General features: G+C 47.3%; 1 protein-coding gene across 5 annotated transcripts in view; it reads left to right on the top strand.

Moving 5' to 3' along the window:
- The window catches only part of ERBB4 (erb-b2 receptor tyrosine kinase 4), a 701,260-nt gene that overhangs the window by 540,327 nt on the left and 144,305 nt on the right, over positions 1 to 16,628 (top strand). For all 5 annotated transcript variants that reach the window (XM_075607205.1, XM_075607203.1, XM_075607206.1 and 2 more), the window contains 4 exons: positions 195 to 313; positions 4,378 to 4,519; positions 6,276 to 6,389; positions 9,441 to 9,567. In XM_075607205.1, the coding sequence (XP_075463320.1) occupies positions 195 to 313; positions 4,378 to 4,519; positions 6,276 to 6,389; positions 9,441 to 9,567 (502 nt within the window). The remainder of the gene's footprint in view (positions 1 to 194; positions 314 to 4,377; positions 4,520 to 6,275; positions 6,390 to 9,440; positions 9,568 to 16,628) is intronic.

Below are 16,628 nucleotides of genomic sequence, written 5' to 3'. Positions count from 1 at the left end.
GCAGCTGAGACCAAATACCCCATTCCGTTGGTTAACAGGCGTAGGTCTTCCTGTTATAGGGCACAGTCCCACTGCTCTTTAAACCAGTATAACCTCTGATGTGCCAGCAGTGTAATGCAGGTTAGAGACTATATATCAGCGTGTTTCAGGGCCGCCTGGCCTCCTTTTCCCACCCTTCTTGTCTCCCCTCCCAGTGACGAAGACGGTGTGCGCGCAGCAGTGCGACGGCCGCTGCTACGGGTTGTACGTCAGCGACTGCTGCCACCGGGAGTGCGCCGGCGGCTGCTCAGGACCCAAAGACACCGATTGCTTTGTACGTTCCCCTTTTTTTTAACCCAGGCTGTGCAGTACGACAACCTTTACGTGTACAGGGGTCTCATGTTAAAATGAATGAGAAGTAAAGAGTGATACATGTGCATGTCATTACCCAGAATCCCTGGCTGCAGTGGAAGCATTGCATGCTAACAGATAACGAGGAAAGTCGGGGTTGCAGACCTGTCTGAGAAGCAAATGTGCTGACAAGTGGGATTTGTATTTACGGTCCCCCTGTAACTCCACGTTTCCCACCCACCACAGCCCTGCTCTGGCCCTTGATTTAATATTGCAGCCTCCTGTCACCTGGGCTCCCGAGACGCCCTCCCCATCCATTTCTCCCACCGATGTAGCCGTTCGGTGTGCCCCGTCGTATATTTTCTCCCATTTCAGCTCATATCACCCATCATCCTGCATTAAGCCCTGGCACATTTTATGAGTTTTACAAATAAGAATGTGAAAGTATTTATGTGCTAATGCATATGATTTCTGGCTTTTGGAAGAGCACTTTTCAGGTCTGAAAATTGCCATTTAACGCTGCCCTGTCAAATCTCTCCCGCCGCCGCCTCCGCCGCCACGGCTGCTTCATAAAACTATTTCTTTTTTTTTAACCCTCTCCTCACACAGTGTCTGATTTGCTTCTATCTTTCTCAAGTCCAGCCAAACCTAATTGGTACTGGTTTGCAAACCAGGTGTAACGGCTCCAATGCTACTGGATGTAGAATGTGTTTGAGTGACAGCAATATGTACACAGTACTCGGCATCATTATGCAGGGCAGCATGTTCATTATTTTTAGAGGCTGGAACTATGTAGAGACTCATGGCCATGTGTGCTAAGCAGTGCTAAGCCCAAAAAATACCTTGCGGCACATTCGCCTCTAAGTTTCCCTATGGTTTGGCCCTGCTTGGTAAATGTACCCCAGTAGAATAATGCCTGGTCTTTTTTCGGCTGCCAGAAGTTTATAGAGATCCTTTGTATCCTGATACAATGCTGGCTTGGGGAAGTACATAGAGATATTCTGTATCCTGATACAATGCTGGCTTGGGGAAGTACATAGAGATATTCTGTATCATGATACAGTGCAGAGTATTTATCTTCAGTTGGGGCCAATGCTAATAACCTTTATAAAAAAAATTGCTGGTCTGTTTACGCCGCCAGTGTTTTGAGCGGTGCTATCACGGTATCAGAAAGCCTCAATTACCTGTGATAGCAAAATTCCCAAAACGGGCGATTAGTCGGCGGCGTGAGGATCGCCTCTCTCAAAAGGGCTCACCCGGCGATTTCTTTCAGCTGCAGAGAGAGCTGCACAGAGAGCGCCGCCTCTCCCTGCGCATATCTCACCAGCGATCGCAATATTTTAATATACATTTTAGTACTAGTGTAGATGAGCAGGGGGTCTCTGGAGCAGGACCACGTTGATTTCAGGTCCGGGGACCCCCTGCTTCCCGACATACAGGCCCCGTTATGGGGTGCTGGTATCTCCTATGCATTTTATTCTCACGGACACGTGACGCGAGACATTTAAATGCATAGGAGATACCGGCACCGCATAACGGGGCCTGTATGTCGGGAAGCAGGGGGTTCCCGGACCTCAAATCAACGCGATTCTGCTCCAGAAACCCCCTGCTCATCTACACTAGTATTACATTTTATATTAAAACAGCTTAATTACCTTAGCGGTCACCCGCTAAGGCAATGAAGGGGTTAAGCCTCAATAGCCTGCTTCTTGGGGGCAGAGGGGGTGGATGAAGGGGGTAGTAGTCTCAGGGTGGGTGCTTAGGCCTGTCTGGAAGGTTGTGGGAGGAGTTAACCCCTTCACTACCATAGCAGTGGGAACCGCTATGGTAAGGAAGGGGTAAACCAGTCCCGCTACCCCCCGGAAGGCCTAAACATACATCCTTGGGGCTACTACCCCCTTCACCCAATCCCTCTATCCCAAGAAACAAAAATAAACACAACAACCCCTTATTCCACCTCCTCTACCCCAACAATCCCCCCCTCCCCCCAAACACATACAGTACAGTAATGTCCAAAATTACTATTATCCACATATGGATAATAGTGCATTTGCCCATTATAAAATCCCACATTAGCCAGCCCGCATTAATAAAGTAAATAAAACGTTCAACTTAACCCTGCCATCATGAAGGGCATCCTCGTCAGCCTACTCCAGGTCCAGGTCCTCTGATGCCAGCAAGAATACAAGAAAAAATACAATCTAATGGCCCCTAACCCCTTAATCACCATAGTGGTTAATAACCTCTATAGTATTTAAGGGGTTAACCCACGTTCCCCACTACCCACCCGGGAGGCCTCACCACCTACCCCGGCCCCTCTATACCCACCCTGTACCCATTGATTGGCACAGTGGTATATCATACCCATAGAATATGGGTATGATAAGTCACTATATCACTCAATGGTCTACCTAATAAAAATAATTAAGGCTAAAAATACACATACATATACTTGTAAGTTGAACGTTTTATTTACTTTATTAATGCTGACTGGCTAATGTTGGATTTTATAATGGCCAAATGCCATACAATGTATGTACCCCCGGTATGAATCTGATGCAGGAAAAATGTACTTTTTTTTCTAAGTCGTCTCTCGCCATCTTATCGGCAGCTTCTCACCACCTTCACGCCAACTTTTCCTGGCGGGAGGATTTTAAGAGGAAATCGCCATTCTAGAGCCTCGATTAGCCCCGATAATCTACTCGAGGCCACTAGAATAGCACTCATGTGAGAACCTGCCGATAAGTGGCTTATCGTGGCCCACTTGGATATGTATATTTTTTTTGGAGAAAAAAAATGCTGACATAGGCTTTTATCTGCCACTTATCGAGGCTTACTGAATAGCAGTAGGACTTTTTGGTGAAAAGGCCTCGATAAGTGGCTTATCGAGGCTTATAGCATAGGCCCTTAAGAAAGGAATCTTTATTCTGTGTCTCAGTGTCAGTACTGTATGTCCAGGTTCTTGGCTCCATTTTTGCTCTACACAGGTAATTCAGCATACTCAGAAGAGGCAATTTGGGGCGTTTTCACCCACAAATCCTATTGACAATGGAGGATTTGGGTCTAAAATGGCCCACATGGCCCCTTTGGAGATATAGAATTATCTCACATGTGCAACTCCTGGAGATGTTCGGATTATCGGCAGGGTGAAGAGTTACACATATATTATATACAATATATCCAATTCTGCATTTCTGCCCATTAGTTAGTCTTCGTTTCCCATGATTCAAAAAAAACGCCTCCAGCTTTAAGGCATCGAAATGTATCTTGCTAACGGTTTGCGTGAAATATATTATAGGCAGAAGAAAAAAATATATATACTTTATTTCCCAAATGCAAACTTTTCGGTGCCTCGATACATAGACCATCCGAAAGTGTTTTTAAGGAAGCAGTGACTATAAGCGTGAGGAAGGTGTGGGGACGAGGTCCCCTGGGAGACATCAGACCTAGTTTTTCTCTTGTAGAAACGGTAACCTCCCCCTGTGCAGACTCAATAGGAATGAATGTCAGCTCCACTTCCTAATTGGTGGTTTTCGATCCCCAGCTGGAATTTAAACGGGCGGCGTAGGAGAGCGGCAGGCCAGCCCTCCGAAGCACAGATCATTAGTGTGTTCAGTGGGAATGCAGGCAGCATTGGCTATTAACTGCTGTCACCAGCGCTGCTCCTCAGCGCTGCTCCTGTCAGCCACTGTCAACAAAATATTTATTTTTGCTCGCTGTTCTTTTTTTTTCTTTTTTTCTAAAAGAATAAGCAGAACTTTTCAGAACATTTCTCTGTAGAGGTTGCTTGGCAGGCATGTCCCCTCCCTTCTAATTCCAGTGCATAGACTTCTCTGTCCTTTCTGTCAGCTGAACTCTGGGGTCTCTGGACCGGATCCCAGGTTTATCAGGGACACGGTCGTACGGGGGAATTTGTTGTAGTTAGGGAATAAAATGAGTTGATTCCTTGTGTAAACGCGGATCGTGTTCCTGGGATTGCTGGTCCCCTCCCAGGACATGCTGGTGATGTTTGGAACCGGTAAATTATTACATGTCTCTCCTTTTCAGGCCTGCATGAATTTTAATGACAGTGGAGCGTGTGTCACCCAGTGTCCTCAGCCGTTTGTGTACAATCCAACCACCTTCCAGCTGGAGCACAACCCCAAGGCCAAGTATGCATATGGAGCCTTCTGTGTCAAGAAATGCCCACGTGAGTGAAATACTGCTACATCCCGACCTGGCACCTCTAGGAAGGTAGTGTCACTTACTGGGATATATTAATGGCACTTAAAATAGACAGTCTCTCAATGGATGGTAGTCTCACTCGAAGGAAGGTAGTCTCACTCGATGGAAGGTAGTCTCACTCGATGGAAGGTAGTCTCACTCGATGGAAGGTAGTCTCACTCAATGGAAGGTAGTCTCACTCAATGGAAGGTAAAGGTAGTCTCACTCAATGGAAGGTGAAGGTCGTCTCACTCAATGGAAGGTCGTCTCACTCAATGGAAGGTAGTCTCACTCAATGGAAGGTAAAGGTAGTCTCACTCAACGGAAGGTCGTCTCACTCAATGGAAGGTAGTCTCACTCAATGGAAGGTCGTCTCACTCAATGGAAGGTAGTCTCACTCAATGGAAGGTAGTCTCACTCAATGGAAGGTCGTCTCACTCAATGGAAAGTCATCTCACTCATAGGAAGAAATTCATATTTATTGGAAGCAAAAAAGGGTGGGTAGCCATGTTGGTCCTTTCTTCCATGTAGTAACAAAGGAGGGAGAGGGAGTAGATGGTATGATACTTTTTATTGGACCAACAAGTAGTTGAAATGTTACAAGCTTTCGAACCTCTCAGGGTCCTTCATCGGGTATGGCAGAAATAGAGGAACACAATATAATATACAGTGCTTATAAGGGGCATATTTGGTTACAATGGAAGTGTGAAATAAGATGAGGTAGAATCAGGTAGCCTGGTGTGAAAATTAACAGTAGAGACATACTGTAGAAAACTATTCTCTTTTAAAGTGCAAAGGCGGCCTAGATCAGTGTTTTTTAACTTGGGTTCCCCCAGGCATCCCTAACGGGTTCCCTGCAATTTTCAGGTCATTTGAAAATTCTGCCAAATACAGAAGAATTTTAAATGCATCTGATCTCAGACGCGCTATTAGAGAGGGTTGGGGTTCCTTACAAAGCATCTGATCTCAGACGCGCTATTAGAGAGAGTTGGGGTTCCTTATAATGCATCTGATCTCAGACGCGCTATTAGAGAGGGTTGGGGTTCTTTACAATGCATCTGATCTCAGACGCGCTATTAGAGAGGGTTGGGGATCCTTACAATGCATCTGATCTCAGACGCGCTATTAGAGAGGGTTGGGGTTCCTTACAATGCATCTGATCTCAGACACGCTATTAGAGAGGGTTGTAGTTCCTTACAATGCAACTGATCTCAGACGCGCTATTAGAGAGTGTTGGGGTTCCACCGAATTTCACAAATTCTACGGTTCTTGGACCAAAAAAATGTTGGAGACCACTGGCCTAAACATACAGGAGCCATGAGGGGAGGGGGGAGTCGAGGGGAATGGTTGTAACCACATATCCCTCTTACATACACTGTATATTATATTGTGTTTCTGTATTTCTGCAACTCCTGATGAAGGACTCTGAGTTCGAAAGCTTGTAACATTTCAACTACTTGTTGGTCCAATAAAAGGTACCATATGCCCTACTCCCCCTCCCTCCTTTCTTACTACATATCTATTGGAAGGCAATCTCACTTTTAGGAAAGTCGTCTTAGTCATCGGAAGGTACTGTGGTCTCACTCAATGAATGGTGGTCTCACTTAATTGTTGTCTCACTCAGTGTCCCCTCTTTTGTTCTCTACTACTGTATAAGTCTAGAGAATCCGCTGGAGACTGGGAGGCTTTGGGAATGCAGTTGGCAGCTTTGTGATGAAGCTCTGTCTCTCTCTGCTTCCCAGATAATTTTGTGGTGGATCACAGTTCCTGCGTACGAGCCTGTCCCAGTAACAAGATGGAAGTGGAAGAAAATGGTATCAAGATGTGTAAACCTTGCACAGACATCTGCCTCAAAGGTGCGTCCTGACATCTCCTGGTAGGGAACCGCAGTATGTGGGGTGGAAAATAAGGGCGTGTTAAATCAGAGGTAAAGCAGTGCAGAAGGGGCACCATTTTATCTGACATGAGTGTCACCTACCAGGTGGAGACCTAGAGTAAAATTATAGCGACTGTTAAGGGTGGGCAGATACCTGGTATTTTAGTTTTGGTTCTAAAAACATTTTTTTGTTTTGGCAAAACTGGATTTGGTTTTAGTTTTGGATTTTTAAATACAAATTTATGTTTTGAAATGTATAATTTTTTTGAACTTTTGGCAAATATATGTTTATTTTTTATTTTTAAGTTTGACCATTTTATTGTAAAATAATAATAATAATAATAATTTGTGGATAAGCCTTCCTTTGGTTTTTGCTGCGTTTTGCTTGGATTCGTAAAATTGTTCCGAAGTTCCCCTCAAGGTTCGAATCGAACCAGCAAAACTACTAATTCAACCCACAGACGTGCTCGCCCGAACCAGATGTATTTGTACAGTAACAATAAACAACAACTTGTAACTGTTTAACTAAGAGATTGAATCAAAGTACATGTTTCCACAGGGAATAAAATATCAAACTCTGTCAGCTAGAGATTACTGACCAAAGAGTTGTACATTCCCACCCAGCCAGTACGGATATAGGGATCTGCAGACTTGCAGCAGGTATAAGCAGATATATGAAGTTATGGTGGGTGAAAGTCTTTCTGGACTAAGTTTCAAAGGAGAGGTTCCATTTGAGGTACAAGGTCAAAATAATGACATTACCGCACCAATTACTTAACATAGGTCTCTCTAGAGGAGGGGGGCTCAACTCCAGTCCTCAAGCCCCCCTGCCCCGCCATAGATCAGATTTTCAGGATATCCCTGCTTCAGCACGGGTGCCTCAATAAGTCCCTGCTTCAGTAGAGGTGGCACAATCAGAGGCTCAGTCTGAGACTGAGCCTCTGATTGAGTTACCTGTGCTGAAGCAGGGACATCCTGAAAACCTGATCTGTTGGGGGGTCTTCAGGACTGGAGTTGAGCACACCTGGTCTACAGACAGGACCCTCTGTGTCACACTGTATGCTTGCTCTGTCCCCTGCAGCATGTGACGGTGTCGGGACGGGGTCTCTGCAGGCAGGACCCTCTGTGTCACACTGTGTGCTTGCTCTGTCCCCTGCAGCATGTGACGGTGTCGGGACGGGGTCTCTGCAGGCAGGACCCTCTGTGTCACACTGTGTGCTTGCTCTGTCCCCTGCAGCATGTGACGGTGTCGGGACGGGGTCTCTGCAGGCAGGACCCTCTGTGTCACACTGTGTGCTTGCTCTGTCCCCTGCAGCATGTGACGGTGTCGGGACGGGGTCTCTGCAGTCAGGACCCTCTGTGTCACACTGTGTGCTTGCTCTGTCCCCTGCAGCATGTGACGGTGTCGGGACGGGGTCTCTGCAGTCAGGACCCTCTGTGTCACACTGTGTGCTTGCTCTGTCCCCTGCAGCATGTGACGGTGTCGGGACGGGGTCTCTGCAGGCAGGACCCTCTGTGTCACACTGTGTGCTTGCTCTGTCCCCTGCAGCATGTGACGGTGTCGGGACGGGGTCTCTGCAGTCAGGACCCTCTGTGTCACACTGTGTGCTTGCTCTGTCCCCTGCAGCATGTGACGGTGTCGGGACGGGGTCTCTGCAGTCAGGACCCTCTGTGTCACACTGTGTGCTTGCTCTGTCCCCTGCAGCATGTGACGGTGTCGGGACGGGGTCTCTGCAGGCAGGACCCTCTGTGTCACACTGTGTGCTTGCTCTGTCCCCTGCAGCATGTGACGGTGTCGGGACGGGGTCTCTGCAGGCAGGACCCTCGGTGTCACACTGTGTGCTTGCTCTGTCCCCTGCAGCATGTGACGGTGTCGGGACGGGGTCTCTGCAGGCAGGACCCTCTGTGTCACACTGTGTGCTTGCTCTGTCCCCTGCAGCATGTGACGGTGTCGGGACGGGGTCTCTGCAGTCAGCACCCTCTGTGTCACACTGTGTGCTTGCTCTGTCCCCTGCAGCATGTGACGGTGTCGGGACGGGGTCTCTGCAGGCAGGACCCTCTGTGTCACACTGTGTGCTTGCTCTGTCCCCTGCAGCATGTGACGGTGTCGGGACGGGGTCTCTGCAGGCAGGACCCTCTGTGTCACACTGTGTGCTTGCTCTGTCCCCTGCAGCATGTGACGGTGTCGGGACGGGGTCTCTGCAGGCAGGACCCTCTGTGTCACACTGTGTGCTTGCTCTGTCCCCTGCAGCATGTGACGGTGTCGGGACGGGGTCTCTGCAGGCAGGACCCTCTGTGTCACACTGTGTGCTTGCTCTGTCCCCTGCAGCATGTGACGGTGTCGGGACGGGGTCTCTGCAGGCAGGACCCTCTGTGTCACACTGTGTGCTTGCTCTGTCCCCTGCAGCATGTGACGGTGTCGGGACGGGGTCTCTGCAGGCAGGACCCTCTGTGTCACACTGTGTGCTTGCTCTGTCCCCTGCAGCATGTGACGGTGTCGGGACGGGGTCTCTGCAGGCAGGACCCTCTGTGTCACACTGTGTGCTTGCTCTGTCCCCTGCAGCATGTGACGGTGTCGGGACGGGGTCTCTGCAGGCAGGACCCTCGGTGTCACACTGTGTGCTTGCTCTGTCCCCTGCAGCATGTGACGGTGTCGGGACGGGGTCTCTGCAGGCAGGACCCTCTGTGTCACACTGTGTGCTTGCTCTGTCCCCTGCAGCATGTGACGGTGTCGGGACGGGGTCTCTGCAGGCAGGACCCTCTGTGTCACACTGTGTGCTTGCTCTGTCCCCTGCAGCATGTGACGGTGTCGGGACGGGGTCTCTGCAGGCAGGACCCTCTGTGTCACACTGTGTGCTTGCTCTGTCCCCTGCAGCATGTGACGGTGTCGGGACGGGGTCTCTGCAGTCAGGACCCTCTGTGTCACACTGTGTGCTTGCTCTGTCCCCTGCAGCATGTGACGGTGTCGGGACGGGGTCTCTGCAGGCAGGTCCCTCTGTGTCACACTGTGTGCTTGCTCTGTCCCCTGCAGCATGTGACGGTGTCGGGACGGGGTCTCTGCAGGCAGCACAGACCGTGGATTCCAGCAACATTGACACATTTACAAACTGCACCAAGATTAACGGGAACCTCATCTTCCTGGTCATCGGCATCGACGGGTCAGTGTGAAAACGTCACTGGGCTTTTATTCTGGGGGTGGGAGGAGGGACCGCCATCAATACACATTCTGCACAGCCTCCAATTCATGCGTGTCTCTCTCAAATCCACACTCATTATTGAACGTAAATAAAAATATTATATGTCTATACCTCTTGTGTTAGAGATTAAGCCAGGGGTGGGCAACTCCAGTGCTCAAGAGCTACCAACAGGTCAGGTGTTTAAGATCAAGCAGGATATTCCTGCTTCAGCGCAGGTGGCTCAATCAGTGGCTCAGTCTTCGACACCTGTGCTGAAGCAGGGACATCCTGAACACCTGGCCTGTTGGTAGCTCTTGAGGACTGGGGTTGACTACCCCTGGATGAAGCTGATCATTGTCCGCAAAAGACCAATTCCTTGTACATCTGGAAACTATTCACGTCTGATCGTTTTTAATACATGGTCTGCTCCCCATCGCCAAAGGGCGACAATACTTTGTGGTATCCCTATTTTCACTGCTGTAAATTAGACTTGTGTTTCGAGGTCGCTGAGTGACTACACTGGCGACACACTTTATTCGAACTCGGCTAGTCCCACGAATTCGGGTATACCCGGGTGTATTGAGGTTTGTGACTGTTTTCTGCCCGAGTGCATTGAGGTATTTTCCAGGCAGGGATTGAAGCATTTTATTCCAGCTGGCTGCAATACTGCACAGTATATATATATATACTGCATTACAATTCATGAATTTATGCCATCTGGTAGACACGCGAAGCATTGCAGCCTATTAAATCCTAATCATTATCATTTAACAGATCAGCCGCCCGTCAGCCAGGCATGAACCCAGGCTGGGAAGGCAAACGCAACGGGGCTTGTCAGAGGTGAGGAGCGGCGCATTCCAGGTATCTGCCAGGTACATACCGGGTATTTGCTCGGATAAAGTGTGTCGGTGCAGTACATCAGCAATGCCAATAATGCACAGGAAGCCGATCTAAAAACAAAGGCAAAACACATGCGTAATTCAAAGTGGATTATTGCATGTTGATGCTGGAAGAATATTTGTAATGCATTTCTGGAACGTAATGGCCCTGTATACATACAAGATGTCATTAATATGATGGTAGGAACCCCTCACTGCACATATTGTTTTTAGTGTACCCCTGGAGAGGAGCAGCACCCCCTCCTCTCTGTCCCTTGTCACACCTCTTCATATAGTCGGCTAGGAACGCTTCGCAAGGATTGATGTCTTTAGCACGCCTGTAGTGGGAGGCGTTTTCTGATCTACAATTAAGTAACGAGGTGTGACAAGCAGAGCCGGTGTGAGGGTACAGGCGGGTCCCCGGGGGAATATCGGGGGCCCCAGGCAAGGGGCTGTGTGCCTTCAACACATCGCAGAAGTGACAAAATTCACAATTAGAACAAATCGCAGCCCTGGGGGGGGGGGGGGGGTCCGTCCTTCATAATCCAGCACCGGGAGATGGATGGAGAGCATATTCCTTATAATATACAGTGTGACCTTGAGGAATGCAGCGTCATTAAAAGACCATTTTCTCCGGGGTTGTGGGAGCCTGCACTAAGGCAGAGGTGTGTGTGTGTGTGTGTTCTAGTTAACCCTTTCACTGCTAAAGAGGAAGCCGTTGCACTTCTCTGGTAGGGAGAGAATTAGCGGGGTAGTCTCTCTTTTAGGATGAAAGTGAACCAAGGACACTGTCATGTTTACTACTGTAGGTTCAATTGTGCCAATTTACACTTTTTTTTAAAAATCTTACAAGTATACGTATTTTGACATTATTTTTTGATATTGGAGCGTTTTATAATCTTTATTAATCTATTTTGGTGAAAACATATGTTTTTCAGTCCTCAAAGCCATAGGTGAATTTTTTAGTTTGCCAAGTAATTATGAAGCCATCGTTAGGCAGACAAAAAAAAAGGGGGGGGGGGTGCCGAGCACGCGCATTTTAAGTGAAACTTCTTTGTTTCTTGTCACACTAATTGTATTTGTGATGGTGATGTTTTTAATTAAAAATCAAAACACAATTTCAGTGACAAAACACAAGGAAGTGTAACTTAGAATGCATGTGCACGGCACACACACCCTGTTTGAGCCATTTGCACTTCTGTATTTATACTAACTGTGAATTCCTTGTGTGTGTGTGTGACTCTGTGTGTGTGTGTGTGTGTGTGTGTGTGTGTGTGTGTGTGTGTGTGTGTGTGTGTCTGTGTGTTTCAGCACTGGGATCTCGGGAGGCGAGGCTATCTCACAGTCCCGGGGCTCGGCCCCTCCCTTCTTCCTAGCCTTGTTGCAGGGTCTCCTTTTTCCCCCTGCCCGGTGTTCCCAGCTCCTCCCCTCGGTCCGTCCTCTCTTAGGTGGTGAGCATGCGCAGAGGCCCGTGGTGCGCATGCGCAGAGGCCCGTGGTGCGCATGCGTAGAGGCCCGCGGCCGTTAGCACCCATGCGGGATGGAAGAGAGGGGGCGCGAGTGTACTTGTGGTCATGCGCAGTAGGTGATGCCTGTCACTGTGCATGTGGAGGTGGACAAGGGCGGTACTGCACATACGTGCTGGGGCCTTCAAGCTTCTCTTCTGTGCATGCGCTTGCTACAACCTCCGTGTGGCCTAAGACCGTGATTATAAGGCTGCGTTCCCGCTAGCGCTGAGTGGGCGGCGCTTGCCACGTTATCTTAGTTATATAAATATGAAAGTTTCCGCTCACGCGGCACGCGCGCGCTCGTGCGCGGCCACACACGCTCACCCGCGCTCGGCTCTTACCAGAACAAAACAATCTGACTTCCCCGCGCGCTCAGCTGGCCCGCAATGCCGCCCCCCCCTCTCCCCCGCGCGCTTGCATAAATCGGAGGACACCCGGCGCTCATGCTTGGAGCGCTCTCCCAGCATGAGCGCGCTCAGCGCCAGCGGGGACTCAGCCTAAAGAAAAATGCATGCAGCGCCGCGCAAAAACAAATTCTGCGCATACACTGAAAACGGTTATTCCACCCGTGACTGTGGCGCCGCGTCCTACTGCAATGCGGTAACAGTTGAAACGTTTTCAAAATGTGTTTTCTGGTTGCGGCGGCCGCGTCACGTGACACGGCCGTCCAATCAGAAAACAGAGTTCAGCCTGCCGCCACGCACGCAGTAAGTAGTATGTGCTTGTGCACATGTCACTCTGCGACGTCGCTGTGACATCACAGATGCGCGCCCTGCAGTTCGGCTGCATCAGCGCATGTGCACGTGACGGACACATGTGCATTGGTAGCGTGACGTCACTTTTGTGACGTTTTTTCGTTACAAGGCAATACATTTTCCCCATGAAAACAGTGTTTCACTTCAATAAGCAGAAGCTGCTGATATTATTGAATTCAGTGTTCCTGGAGAAAATCAAATGATATTAATTTTCATTTATATAAATAATTATAACTGCCAGTACTCTAAGGGAGATTGAATCTTTCTAATGAGGCCAGTTACACTGATTCTATGTGTGAACATGGAAGTGAGGGGGTCAAATTATTAGCTTCCTAAATCTAATAGCTCACACAGCGGAAGCCATGTAAATGAGGTACAGAACAGACAACCAACACAGAGACAGGCGTTACCAATACAGATATTGATATCTCCTGCCTGCAAGCGCAATGCAAATTAGCTCTATAAGAGCATATTTACCACGCTGTTTGCACCCACTAATTAGCTTTTCCAGTGTTACCTGCAGGTAAATATTTCCATTTTGTCTTTAGTCTTGTATGTGTGTTCAATTTCAGTGATTGACAAGTACTTTCTGCTCCTGTATTCAGGCATTGAAAAATGCCCTATATTGACTGCCTACTTGTGTGTAGTAATACGTTAGGTGGGGGGGGAGCGGCTACTTGATACACCATTGATGAGATTAATCTGGGGCACATTTCTTGCATTGTATTGTCATTTATGCAGCCAGTGAGGCTGTGAGTTTCTGCCCGAGCTCGCGAGAAAAAAGTATCATACATTAAAAAAAATCAAATGCAGTCGTTCTGAGGAACTCATAAACCATCAGCTAGGATGCTCATTCTATACTTATATTGATCCAGATAAAGGAGGGGGGGGTGGAAACCCCCAGTGAAATATTTGCCACTTATGCTTGGTAAGGGAAAAAAATAATTCCTGACTCCAGTAATAGAAATGAGACTTCTCCCTGGATCAAAATTTTTTCTACCGTATGTTTAACTTATTTGGCATGTCCCTGTACAACTTTCTTTCCTATAAAGATAACTAAGCCTTTTTGCTAAAGACATCTATTTTATCTCCTTTAGTAATGCAGTACATTCCACATTCTGACTGCCCCTAATGTAATGCACCCTTTCATTTGCTGCTGGTGAAATCTCCCGTTTCTCCAATTTCAAAAGATGACCCCATATTATTTGTGGAACCTCTGTGTCTTGGCATGAAAAGCTCCTTGAATGTTCCGTGTATTGACCCTTAATAAATTTGTAAATAGTAATCTTATCCCCTCTTAAACACTTCTAGTATAATGTGGACCCAACTTGGCTAACCTTTCCTCATAAGTCAGACCTTCCATCCCCTTTATTCATTTGGTGGCTCATTTTCCAGTTCAATAATGTCTTCTTTTATGGACCAGTGCCCAAAGCGGTACTCTATATTCAAGGTTTGTTCTTGCTAAGGATTTATACAGTTGCAAAATTGTGCCGACTTCCTATTAGCCTTTGTAGCTACTGCCTGACATGGGGCACTATTAATTAGCCTGCTGTCTGTAAACAGATAAACATCATTGCCTTGGTCTAAATTCCTACTTGCCTCCTGAAAGAAAATAATAAGGTTAGCTTTGCTAGACCTAGCTCTCATAATCTATGCTGACTATTGCTAATATTGGTAAATTTGTGCAAATTATTTGCACATCTTTACTTGCTGCCCCTATAGCAGTAAAAGTGTGTTAAATAATTAGCTGGGTGACTCCGTCCTGATGAAGGTCGCAGTGTGAGACCAAAATGTCGATTTTTGATAAATATTTTACTTTCTTTTCCATATTTTCGTGTCTTTTGGGTTTGCTTTGCCCTTTACCTATAATTGCCATGTTTTGTTGTATATATTGTTAGCAGCAAAACATGAAATCTTATGAAGTTTTTTATTTTTTTAAATAAATCAGTTCTGTAGTATTGGCTATAGTCACTGTTTTTTTAATTAATTTATATTTTGTTTTTATTACTATTCAAAGCATCCTTTGATTTCTATAGCAGCTTTTAACCCCAACACCCCAGCAGTGCATGTCTTTGCAAAACTTTCCTTTTTGGGATACTTTGTTACAAATATTCCCAGCAGTTTGAGCTGCCAACTGTAACAATAGATAATGTTACCTTAGTAATATAAGGATACATTGTAGCTGCTGAGTTACACTGACTGAAGCGGCCAATATGTTGGGCACACAATCAGGATTTTGACAGATGTATAACTGGAGCGCCAAACGATTGCCAGTTTAGGTAAGAATGTAGAATTATAGATTGTCACATGCTTCACATAAACAAGTAATCCAAAAAGAAGGGGAGGGGGGGAGTTGGTAGGTAGTATTGCAGCTTTGGGCAGTTTACACCGGCTTTGAGCTATTTTTGCTTTCTCCCTTCCAGTTTTATTTTTTGGGTGTGCAAGGATATATATTATTGTGACTAATGGGTCTTTGTCACTTCCTGTCAGTACGAACAGTGAATGATACAAAACTCCTTTCACTCACAAGTTACACCAGAGATTACACCATTTAGCTGCTGCAGACAAAAACAACTTGAGGGATTTGTAAACTCATTGCCCGTTCGGGTTGGAGCATGAAATGGAATTTCATTTCCGAGGCATCGCGGAGTGTTTTTTAGCAAATAAATAAAAAAACACACACACACAAAAAAAAAGAAGCCCGGTGTCTGAAATGAATCATGTTAATGAGCGCGTGTCAGGAATGGCCAGGGACTGGCAAATAACCTTGAGATAAAAAATGGTCTCACATCTGATACACAAGTGAAGAATACTGAAGCAATGAGGTCCTGCCAGGACACGGTTACTGAGGGATGCTATGGCAGGAAGGTCCCGGCAGGACAAGGTCACGGGGGATCCTGAATCAGGCATAAGGGAACTGGGCTGAGACTGCCACTTTTTGTTATTGTAAAGCTCCACTCCTAGAACCTGAAGGAGTATCGGCTGTGCAGGGAGAGGGGCAGGTAGCACAATGACAATCCTTCAACAGCTCACAATTACATTGGGGACATTTCAACCCACAATATACCAACTGCAATCAGTGGCAGAGAGAGGACGACAATGCACCAGGTTGGGGGGACGCTGACACCTTTCAAGGCAGAAGAGACTTCTTTTTTAACATTTCCTTTGACCAAAATATTTCGGGAGTCGCAACACATGCATGAATGTGGTTACACCCTCACAAACACATACATTACATATACATATACCGCACACACACTAATAGGTATATAAGTATTAACATACAACAGCGTTACTTCAATCAGAATTAGGGAAAGGAAAAAAATACTTGGGGGGGGGGGGGGGAGAATAAAATGCATCGCACAATAAGAAGTCTCTTTATTTGGTTTTTTTTTTTGTTCTGTGCAAAACAGTCAGTCATTTGTCATTTCCACCTTTGGGCAAAAACTGCAAAATTAATCAAAATGTGATTGGTTCTGTGTATTTATTTACTGCCCCTCCCTTAGCCTCCTTCTTCTCTCCGCTCCCTCATCTCTCACTCTCACCCCTTTCACCGTCCCTCTCCTTCTTCCCCTTCCTCTCTCTCCCCTCCTCTTTCACTCAATCCCCTCCACACACTCAATTCTTTCACCCCCCTCCCCCACACGCATGCAATTAAACACACACACACTTGGGGCACGGTGAGAGGCCACGGGTCCCGCGTCCCACGTGATGCATAAGAACGGGTCAAGCTTCTGGTGCAGTAAAGCAAGCGCAGAGATGCAGGGGATCGAGTTGTACTTATTGGAAGCAGAGAGAATGGGGAAGTGCTGGTCGGACTGGGCCACGAGTAGTGGCTGTAAGAGCCGAATGCGGCTTGTGAGCCACGGGTTACCGACCTCGGCACTAGGGCATCTGGCCAT

Source organism: Ascaphus truei, chromosome 7 (assembly GCF_040206685.1).
Source record: "Ascaphus truei isolate aAscTru1 chromosome 7, aAscTru1.hap1, whole genome shotgun sequence".
Lineage (NCBI taxonomy): Eukaryota > Metazoa > Chordata > Amphibia > Anura > Ascaphidae > Ascaphus > Ascaphus truei.
Note: the sequence above shows the minus strand (reverse complement) of the source record. Positions and strands in the feature narration are given on the sequence as shown.